The sequence below is a fragment of the Nyctibius grandis genome, chromosome 25 (assembly GCF_013368605.1).
Source record: "Nyctibius grandis isolate bNycGra1 chromosome 25, bNycGra1.pri, whole genome shotgun sequence".
NCBI classification, from domain to species: domain Eukaryota; kingdom Metazoa; phylum Chordata; class Aves; order Nyctibiiformes; family Nyctibiidae; genus Nyctibius; species Nyctibius grandis.
In genome coordinates, this window is record NC_090682.1 from 550,869 (window position 1) to 562,063 (window position 11,195).

Sequence of the window (11,195 nt, forward strand, 5' to 3'; positions counted from 1 at the left end):
CCCACCCCCCGTCACCCCCCTGTCACCCCACCCCCTTTTAATGCTTTTTTTATATAAAAACCCCAATTTCAAGTGATATATAAAAAAAAGGTCCCCCCCACCCTTATTTTGGGGTGTTATTTTGGGGTGTCCTATTCACAGGGAGACTCATGACCCCAAAACTGGGTGTCCCCCCTCCATTAAACCCCCCCCCATGAGTCCTGCTCGAGGCGTCTTTAAAAAGACCAAAAAAAACCCCAAAAGGGCAAAAATCACCCCAAAAAATTAAGGGGGGGTGGGGGGAGGTGGGTCTGGGCACCCCCTTATTTTTGGGGTGGGGTCACACCAAGGAGCCGGCGCGGCTCTGTGCCGGCACCATGACGGGGACGGCGCCCGCCCGCGTCAAACCGGCGGGGGGCAGCGAGCCCTGGGGGTCCTGCCGGCGCTGGGGGGTCCCGTTAACGGCGGCGGGAGGCGGGGGGGAGAGGTTGGGGGTGCGGCCTCCGTGGCGGGGCTGATGGGGTCCCCGGTAGCTGCCGGCGGCGGTGAGGACGGAGGCGGTGTCGGAGGGGGGGGCGGCCCCGTAGGGTTTCTCGCGGGCGAGGGAGGAGAAGGTGCTGGTTTTGGAGAGGGTGTCGGAAGCGGGGTGCCTCGCCCACGACGGGGTCTTGGGGGCGACGGCGTCTTCCCTGCCGAGAGAAAAAGGCTTTTGTTAACTCTGAAACCTAATGATGGCTGGGCAGAGGTAGAAACCTCCTCCTCGTTAACTCTGAAACCTAATGATGACGGGGCAGAGGTGGAAATCTCCTCCTCCTCCCCATTAACTCTGAAACCTAGTGATGACCTGGCCGAGATGAAAACTTCCTCCTCGTTAACTCTGAAACCTAATGATGACTGGGCAGAAATGGGAACCTCCTCCCCCCTCCCGTTAACTCTGAAACCTAATGATGACGATTCGAACCCCCTCCCCAGGAGGGGCACCTCACTTGATCTCATTGGCTGCCTCCTCCTGGCTGTCACGCTTCTTCCTCCAGTAGCCAACGACCCGCAGGGCAACAATGACGACGGTCGCGAGGGCGCACAGGGAACCCAGCACGGCGCTGGCGATGACGGCTTTGGTGCTGGCTGCCGGAGAGAGACCGAGAGGTGGCACGGGGGAAGTCCACCTCCCTCCTTATTCCCGCGGGGACCTCGCGGGGACCTCAGTGTCCCTGACCCTGCGGACACGTACTCACTTGAGTGCACCTCCAGGATGACGCTGCACTCGGCCGAACCCGCTCGGTTTTCGGCCATGCACACGTAGACACCCGCCATGTCCAGGGAGAGGTTGGTCAGCTTGAGGGTGCCCTTGACCTGGTCTGCGGGTGAGAAGGTTGGGTGCTACCCCATGATGACACCCCCACTTTGGTGTCCCCCCCCACCAAAAGCATTTTTTGGTCCCCACCCCGGTGTCACCTTACCCTGGGCGGGTGGGAAGAAGACCTGCAGGGTGGGGGCCGTGCGGTGCCACTGGTAGATGGGAGAAGGTTTCCCCTTCTCCGAGGTGCAGCTCAACGTCACGTTGGCTCCCACGGCGGGGTCACCGTGCAGCTGGCAGGTGGGGGTGGCCGGTGGCACTGTGGGCACCAACGTTAGACCCAAGGGACATCATGGCGGGGTCAACAGGAGTCACGGTGATGGGCTGCGCCTTACCCAAGACGGTGAGGTTGATGACGCCGACGTTCTTGCCCGTGCTGGTGACGTCGTCCACCACGTTGACGGTGCACATGTACTGACCCGAGTCGCTCTCCCGGGTGGAGTTGATGAACACTGAGATGTTGTGGGTGAGGACGGGGTACAGGAAGCCCAGGCGGGGCTTCAGCTCTGTCTCTTCCACCTTCACCACCCCATCCAGGTAGGTCAGGATCTGCACAGGGTGGAGGGCAAACGCCTGCTTGGTCACCTCCAGGTGACCCCCAAATCCCAAATCCCACCTCTGTCCTCACCTGCCCTGAGCTTCCACGGCATGGGAACTATGGGCAGCTCCTCGTTGTGGGTGCCAAGAGCATCTCCCCACCGTGGACATCTCCCCATCACAGGCATTGCAGGCACCTCCATGAGCATCCCCCCGTTGTGGGCATCTCCCCACCATGGGCACCATGAGCATTCCCTTGTCATGGGCACCATGAGCAACTGCCCCATCATGAGCATCTCCTCATCGTGGGCACTTCCCCATCATGGCCACCTCCCTCCCCATTGTGGGCACCAGGAGCATCCCCCCATCATGGGCATCTCCCCATTGTGGGCACCATGAGCATCCCCCTGTCATGGGCACCACGAGCAACTGCCCCATTGTGGGCATCTCCCCACAATGGGCACCACAAGCAACTGCCCCATCATGAGCATCTCCCCATCGTGGGCATCATGAGCACCCCACCACCATGGGCATCTCCTCACCATGGGCAACATGAGAAGTCCCCCCCATTGCGGGCATCTCCGCACCGTGGGCACCATGAACATCCCCCTGTCATGGGCACCATGAGCAACTGCCCCATCATGAGCGTCTCCCCACCATGGGCACCATGAGCATCCCCCCATCATGGGCATCTCCCCATCACAGGCACCACGGACACCTTCCCATTGTGGGCACCTCCCCGTTGCGGTCACCACAGGCATCTCCCCATCTTGGGCATCACCCCATTGTGGGCACCACGGGCACCTCCCCTTGCCCACACCACAGGCATGACCTCGTCACGGGAATCTACACATCACCATCGCCATGAGCAACCCCTCATCAAGGGTACCACCCCATTGTGGGCACCATGAGTTTGCCCCCATCGTGGGCACCTCCCCATCATGGGCACCTCCCGATGGTGGGCACCTCCCCATGGTGGGCACTGTGAGCTTCACCCCATCATGGGCACCACCCCATGGTGGGCACCTCCTCATGGTGGGCACCTCCTCATGGTGGGCACCATGAGCTTCACCCCATCATGGGCACCACCCCATGGTGGACACCATAAGCTTCCTCCCATCATGGGCACCTCCCCATGGTGGACACCATGAACACCCCCTCCACCACGGCCACCTCCCGCCTTGTCCCCTTCCCTTCCCCACCACCTCCCCTCCCCACCACTCACCTGGAAGGGGTCAGCATCTTCCTTATCCACCAGCCAGGTGACGTAGGGCTTCTTCTGGGAGCGGCTGGTGTACCAGGCGGGCAGCACCACTTGCTGCCCCTCCACGGAGAAGATTGAGCTCACCCCAACGTGCACCTCCAGCATGGCCGAGGAGACACCTGCCCATGGCCGGAGAGGGAAGAAGACGGGACATGACTCAACCCCAGGTGTTAAAACTCCACTGGTGATTACAAACCCTCCCCATTCCCAAGGGAAACCCCAACAATCCCATGTTATCACGAGGAGAACATTTCTCCTCCTTCCCCACCACCGGAAGGGCCCTTCCGGTTGCTCCAGAGGATGTAGGACAATACCAGTCCCTCCCGTTCCCATTTCCCTCCTCAAGATGGGAAAAACCTCGGGTCAAAAAATCCCCCCGCAAGGCACCGCTGCCTCTCCCCAAGGTGCTCCAGCACCCAGACACCCCATTTTGGGGTCCCCCCTGATCCCACCACGATGCTGCACCAGATCCTCCATCCCATGGGATTGATATTTTTTGGGGAAGGGGGGAGCACCCATATGCACCCCACCTGCCCTCCCCAGCATCCCAGTATCCCCTCTTTGTGCTGCCAGTGCTAAACTGGGAATATTTATGGGTGGCCTCTCCTGCCCCCCCAACCCCATCCCTTCCCATCCCACCTCATGCTACCCCATCCCATCTCATCCTACCCATCCCACCTCATCCCATCCCACCTCATCCCATTTCACCCATCCTACCCATCCCACACCATCCTACCCATCCCACCTCAACCTACCCATCCCACCCCATCCCACCTGATCTTACCTATACCATCCTACCCATCCCACCCCATCCCATCTGACCTCATCCCACCCCATCCCACCTCATTCTACCCATCCTACCCCATCGCACCTCATCCCACCCCATCGCACCTCATCCTACTCATCCCACCTCATCCCACCTCATCCTACTCATCCCACCCCATCCCACCTCATCTTACCTATCCCATCCTACCCATCCCACCTCATCCTACTCACCCCACCCCATCGCACCTCATCCTACTCATCCCACCCCATCTTACCTATCCCATCCTACCCATCCCACCCCATTCCATCCCACCTCATCCCATCCCACCCATCCTACCCATCCCATCCCAACCCAGCCCATCCCATCCTACCTTACCCTATCCATCCCATCCCACTCCTCCTACCCATCCCACCCCAGCCCACCCCATCTCATCCCACCTCATCCTACTCATCCCACCCCAACGCACCCCACCCCATCCCATCTCAACCTACTCATCCCACCCCATCCCACCTCATCTTACCTATGCCATCCTACCCATCCCACCCCATCCCATCCCAACCCACCCCATCCCATCCTACCTCACCCTACCCATCCCATCCCACTCCTCCTACCCATCCCACCCCAACCCATCCCATCTCATCCCACCTCATCCTACCCATTCCACCCCAACACACCCCACCCCATCCCATCTCAACCTACTCATCCCACCCCATCCCACCTCATCTTACCTATGCCATCCTACCCATCCCTCCCCAGCCCACCTCATCCTACCCATCCTACCCCATCCCATCCCACCTCATCCCACCCATCCTACTTACCCACCTCATCCCACACCACCCCATCCCATCCCACCCATCCCACCTCATCTTACCTATCCCATCCTACCCATCCCATCCCACCCTATCCCACCTCATCCTACCCATCCTACTTATCCACCCCACCCCATCCCACCCATCCCAAAACACCCCATTCCCATGTCACCTGCACCCCAAAACCCCACTGGGAACAGATAATGGGATCCCAGCAGATACCATGGACCGGAGCAGGATGCTCAGCACCAGGGAGGAAAGATTATTCCCCAGCTTTCCCCGTAAGACTCAGCTGGAAAATTAATCAGCTCAGGCAAGATCGGGTTTGTGCTGGGGTTTGATTGGGATTATTTTATTTATCCCGTATCCCGGCGCCTCCATCCCTGCATCCCGGTCCATCGATCCGTGTCCCCAGCTGTCCCCGTTCCCACCAGCGCCCCAGGGATGCTCTGGACTGGGATGCAGGGAGGGTGGAAGAGATGATGGTACCCTCACTGTCGCCTGGGATTTAGGGAAAAAGGTTAATTAATTTTAATTCATTCTACTTTAATTTAAATTTTATTTTAGATTATGATTTAAATTTCAATTTAATTTCAATTTAATTTCAATTTACTTTACTTTTACTTTAATTTCAATTTAATTTCAATTTAATTTCCATTTATTTTTGATTTAATTTCAATTTAATTTCAATTTAATTTCAATTTAATTTCAATTTAATTGAAAGGTTTTAATTTATTTTTTTTTTTCCAGGGTGAGAAGAGGAAAACAAGACGCTGGGAGGGGGTTTATTTTAAGCCTCCTCCTCGTAACCATTCATCGTCACGATTTCCGGACGGAGCCTTCTAACTCCGGGCAGGAAATTCTGCTCCGCTTGATAAAGTCTTCTCAGGAATTAAAAAAAATAATAAAATAATTGCAATTTCCCTTTTCTGGTGGAAAAAAAACCCCAGGAGAAATCAGCCCCTGTTTGGTGAAGATGCTTAAAAATAGCTCAGCCGGGGCTAAGAACATAAATCCTTAAGTCCTGGTGAGGGAGGGGGGGAAAAAATGCTGCTGGGTGATGGGGAGGGGGCAAAAATCATCCCCTTGTGGGCAAATTAATTAGTGTTATTAATTATATTGAGCTATGGCAGAGAATAAAATATATAGTGTGGGAAAAAAATGGGGATTATGTCATAATTATAGGTCAGTATAAAGCGAATTATATTAAATGTAGGTGATATATAAGGAAACAGATGGTATCTAATAACGATATCTAATAATTACGACTTAATTTCTATAATAAATTAGATAATAGAGAATATATGTGCTATAATAATACTAAACACACGCGTATTTTTATAAGAATAGTGATAATAGTGGGGATAAGATCGTGATAATAGTGACAATATCATTATTATAATATAGTATGTTATATTATAAATTATAATATAACTTAATATATAATTTATATATAAATTTATATATATAAAAATTATATAAAAATATATATTACAAATATTTATTTCTATATAATTATATAAGTAATATAATATAATAATCATGATAATAGTGATAATAATGTCAATAATGATAATAATAATGATAATAATAATGATAATAATAATGATAATAATAATGATAACAATAATGATAATAATTCCAATAATTATGATGCTAATAATAATAATATATTAATTAATGATGCAGATGGCATCATTAAATGGCACCTCAGCTCCCAAACCTCTGAGCATCCCAACAGCTGGGAAAAAAATCCCTTTTTTTTTTAATCTCCTCCATCCGAATAATTTTTTGGGGTAAAAAAATAAAGGTGTTGGGTCAAGGGGCACTGGGGGGAAAAGATGCTCTGGCACAGGGCAGAGGTTTCCTGTCACATCCCTGGGTGTGAAAACAGCCCCGTGTCGCTCAACCGCCACAAAGCTGCCACCAAACCAGGCTCTCCGTGGCACGTTAACTCTGAAACCTAATGACGACCACGTTCATGACCTTAAACCGCGGTGACAGGAGACGGCGGCTCCGTCATCTCCCACCCGGCGCGGCGGGGAGAGGTGGATGGATTTGGATCAGGAGGACGCTCGCTTCCTAAAAAAATCCCCTTTTTCTTGCAAAATTCACCCCAAATCCCTCATTTTGGCTAAATTCAACTCCAAAAAGAGCCGGTGCTCGGAGCTGCGGGCACGGCACCGACCCCTTTGGCATCAGCTCCAGCTTTAGCCACCTCGGCGCTTCAAATCCGCTAATGCTTTAACCAGATGAAAAAATTAAGCCGCTCTCCGCGCTCATACACGTATCGGGGGGGGAACCTCGGGACCTCCCGGCTGCGTTTTGGGCTCAAAAACCTGGATTTTCAGCCAGCTGCCCCGAGCTAAGCACCTGCCTGGGTGTTTTCCCTCCGCCCCAGCCCATCTGCCGGGATTTTTCCCCTAGGGAAAAAAAAATACCTTTAATTTTACCTTTCAAAATACCCTTAAATTTACCTTTAAAAATACCCTGAATTTTTTTCCCTCGGGAAAAAAAAAAAATACCCCTAAATTTATCTTTCAAAATACCCTTAAATTTCTTCCCTACATATAAAAAATACCCTTAAATTTACCTTTAAAAATACCCTTAATTTTTTTCCCCCTATGGAAAAAATACCTTTGAAATTACCTTTAAAAACATCCTTAAATTTAACTTTCAAAATACCCTTAATTTTTTTCCCCATGGAAAAAAAATCTTTAAAAATACCCTTAATTTTTTTTTTCTGTGGAAAAAACCCTCACTTTTAAATTTACCTTTAAAAATATCCTTAAATTTTTTCCCTTTGGAAAAAAACACCTTTAAATTAACCTTTAAAAATACCTTTAAATTTACCTTTAAAAACACCCTTAATTTTTTTACATATGGCTAGAAATACCTTTAAATTTACCTTTAAAAATACCCTTAAAATTACCTTGAAAAATACTCTTTTAAATTTTAATTTTTTTTTTACCTTTTAATTTACCTTTTAAAATACCCCTAAATTTTTTCCCTCTGAAAAAAAAATACCTTTAAATTTACCTTTCAAAATACCCTTAAATCTCTTCCCTCTGGAAAAATAAATACCTTCGTACTTACCTTTAAAAATACTCTTAAATTTACCTTTAAAAATACTTCTAAATTTTTTCCATATGGAAGAAAACACCTTTAAATTTTCCTTTTTTTTAAAAAAATACCTTTAAATTTACCTTGAAAACCACCCTTAAATTTACCTTTAAAAATACCTTTAAATTTTTTCCCTATGGAAAAAAATACCCTTAAATTTACCTTTCAAAATACCCTTAATTTTTTTAGATATGGAAGAAAACACCTTTAAATTTACCTTTAAAAATACCTTTAAATATTTTCCCTAAGGTAAAAAACACCTTTAAATTCACCTTTAAAAACACCCTTAAATTTTTTCCCTATGGAAAAACCTCCTTTAAATCCTCACGCACCTACACCCCCCCTTGATACTAATCCCCACGCCAATCCCAAAACCGCAGCGTTTCACCCCAAAATAACCCCAACCCCACTTCCCACCTCAAGGCACAGCCTGAACCCCCCCAAAACCAGCATTTCCCACCCCAAAACCAGCGTTTCCCACCCCAAAAATCCCCCCCTGACCCCATCAGCTGTTGATGTGAGGTGCGACGACCCCGCGCCGGAGGATTAAAGCCGCTGGAGTCATGTGAAATTCAGACTTAAATTAAATCCCAAAAAGATCAAATTTAGGATTTTTAAATATGCAGCAGGGGAAAAAAAACCCCGATCCCTAAAAAACCCCTTTTTTTTTCTTTTTTAATTATTTTTGAGGGATTTTGTTGTTTTTTTCTCCTTAACTCCACGACTATTTATAAACGGGGAGATAGGAGATGCTGGGCTGCGCGACGATGTCCGTTGGGAAAATCCGCGGCGGCTTTTCTCACGACCCCGGAGGGGGGGGTAGAAAAAAAAATGTCGTTTATCCTCCATAAAGGCCAAATTTGGGCAAAAAAAAATAATAAAATTTAAAAAAAAATTAAATAAAATAATAATCATCACGATGGGACGTGACTTTGCTATAGATAGAAACGGCGATGGGATGGGGATGGGAACACCAAACATCACCCCGACCCCATATGGATCCCATAGGGTCAAGCTGGGCTGGTCAAAAGCGAACGTAAAGGGAAAAACCACCCATTTTTGGGCTCAAAAAGTGTCTTTTTGCTGCGGTTTTGGGCTCTCTAGAATTATATCCTGGGATGTGGGAGTGATTTTTTTGGGGGGCTCCATCACGACCCCGTGGGGACATGGCGAAGCAGCATCGTGGGGGGATTTAAGGCCGAAGCGACCCCCGTACTTCATCCCAACAGCTTTTAATTAAATTTTATCGTGGAAAAAAAAATCTTTAAGGAGGGAAAAGTGGCGGGTGCGGGAAGGGGACCCCCACCCAGCGTCCCGGCGGGGAGGAAACGCCGCTGCCATTGTTTTTGGGGCCGTTTCCTTTCCCCAAAGGCCTCTCTGGGGAACGCCAAGGGACGTTTCCCCTTCGGAGCAATCGTGGCGTTGCCAAAAATAAAACTTCAAATAAGGTTGGGATTTATAGGGGGGAAGGAGAAAAATCCTATAGATAGAGAGGGGGTGAGAGCCGTCACCCCAAAAACCACCTGGGGTGGCCTTAGAGCACCCGAAAACAAAGCGACAGGTTTTTATTATGGGGAAAAAAGAAAAATATTGATTTTTTTTTTCACTCAACGCCACGCACGGAGGTGAATTATCGTCTCGGACATATCGGGGTCCCCGAGATCCCCCCGACCCCAGGGTGGCTTTAGGTTTGGGGGTGCTGGAAGGTTCTGTCCGGCAGCTCCAAGGAACAAAGTGGCTTTTCCCCCCTCTAGGGCACCCCAAAGAGGGGACAGGGGTGGATTGGGACCTCCCCAGCACCCACCTGCTGGCTGGGGTGGGGGGATTGGGGGCACGGAGGAGGGGGTGGTGGGTGCTGTGACCCCCTCAGGACCCCTCGATCCTGCCCGGTGCCCCCTGAAATCTCCCCGGGGTCCTGCCTGGTACCTCCCCAGCTCCCGGGCATCTTCCTGGATGCCCCCCCGGTACCCTCGGGTCCTGCCTGCTGATCCCCCCCGGTACCCCCGGGTCCTGCCCGGTGCCCCCCCAGGTCCTCCACACTCTGCCTGGTGCATCCCGGTTCCCTCACATCTTGCCGGGTACCCCCATATCCTGCCCGGTGCCCCCCGGTACCTCTGTGTCCTGCCCGGTGACCCTCCCCTCCATATCCCCATGCCCTGCCCAGCGCCTCCCGGTACCTCCGTGCCCTGCCCAGTGCCCCCCCCGGTACCCTCGGGTCCTGCCTAGTGAACCCCCCCCGCCGCTGCCGCTGGGTCCTGCCTGGTGCCCCTGGTACCCCCGGGTCATGCTCGGTGCCCCCCAGTCCCGCTGGGTCCTGCCCGGTGCCCCCCCCCCGGTACCCCCGTGCCCTGGCCGGTGCCCCCCTGTACTTCCACGTCCTGCCCGGTACCCCCGGGTTCTGCCCGGTGGCCCTCCCCGGTACCCCTGGATCATGCCCGGTGCCTCCGTCTCCTGCCCAGTGCCCCCCCAGCTCCTCCACGCCCTGCCCGGTGACACCCCCCCCCCCTCCGTACCCCCATGCCTTGCCCGGTGCCTCCAGGTACCCTCGAGTCCCGCTTGGTGACCCCCCACCCGCTGCCGCTGGATCCTGCCCGGTGCCCCTGGCACCCCCGGTACCCCCGTGCCCTGCCCGGTACCCCCCACCGTTCCCGTGCATCCCCCCCTGGCCCTCCCCGGGCTCACCCAGCAGCGCAGCCAGCGCCAGCGCGGCCCGCGGGAGCGCGCCCATGGCCGGAGCCGCCGCCGCAGCAGGTGCCGGGGCCGCGCCTGGGGGCGCCCCCCCCGCCCCGGGCCCGCAGGTGGGGGCGGAGCCTCCGTGGGGGCGGGGCCTGCCAAGGGGCGGGGCTTAATAAGGGGGCGTGGCCTCCCCCTCCCCTGGGGGTCCAAACCAGCTCCCCCCCGCCAAGTTTTTCCCCGACAAATTTGCGATGATTCATTAATGAATGCGGTTATTAATTAATTGGATTATTAATTAATTAATTAATGATATTAGGGTTGTAAGGGGGGTGTGTGCAATGTGGCACCCCAACGTTACCCCCCCCCCAGGGGGGGCACAAGGACCCTATAACCCCTCCCCAGCCCCATCCCTCACCCTCCTTCGCATAAACACCGTAAACCCTAAAAACCAAATTTAAAATAATACCCAAAAAAGGTCATTTTTGACCCCCCCCAGATCAAGATCCTGGATTTTAGGGAGCCCCCAGGCTGAACCCAGGTTATCCCGCTCCTCCATCCGACCCGGGATTAGATTAGATTAGAGGAGGAGGAAGAGGAAGAGGAAGGGGGGGGAGGGGGAATTAATCCCTTCCCGCCCTCGTCTCCCCCCGTAAATCCACGATCCGCTTTGGAGGAGCGAGGAAG

The 11,195-nt window shown here is 52.3% G+C and overlaps 1 protein-coding gene across 1 annotated transcript; it reads right to left on the reverse strand.

The window, feature by feature from the left end:
* Positions 1 to 268: 268 nt before the first annotated feature.
* On the reverse strand, positions 269 to 10,600 carry ESAM (endothelial cell adhesion molecule). Its single transcript, XM_068418391.1, has 7 exons — positions 10,518 to 10,600; positions 3,099 to 3,256; positions 1,672 to 1,885; positions 1,440 to 1,595; positions 1,215 to 1,337; positions 966 to 1,104; positions 269 to 668 (listed from the first exon to the last, which is right to left on the reverse strand). Exons 1-7 carry the CDS (start codon positions 10,561 to 10,563, stop codon positions 320 to 322), a joined length of 1,185 nt encoding a protein of 394 aa, XP_068274492.1. The 5' UTR covers positions 10,564 to 10,600; the 3' UTR covers positions 269 to 319.
* Between the last annotated feature and the right edge of the window lie 595 nt (positions 10,601 to 11,195).

Excerpts from the sequence above, each read along its gene's own strand:
- ESAM (XM_068418391.1), bottom strand. The coding sequence starts at position 10,563 with ATGGGCGCGCTCCCGCGGGCCGCGCTGGCGCTGGCTGCGCTGCTGG. Across the intron at positions 1,886-3,098 it reads AAGATGCTGACCCCTTCCAG|ATCCTGACCTACCTGGATGG; the intron begins GTGAGTGGTGGG and ends CACCCTGTGCAG. Across the intron at positions 1,596-1,671 it reads CATCAACCTCACCGTCTTGG|TGCCACCGGCCACCCCCACC; the intron begins GTAAGGCGCAGC and ends TGGTGCCCACAG.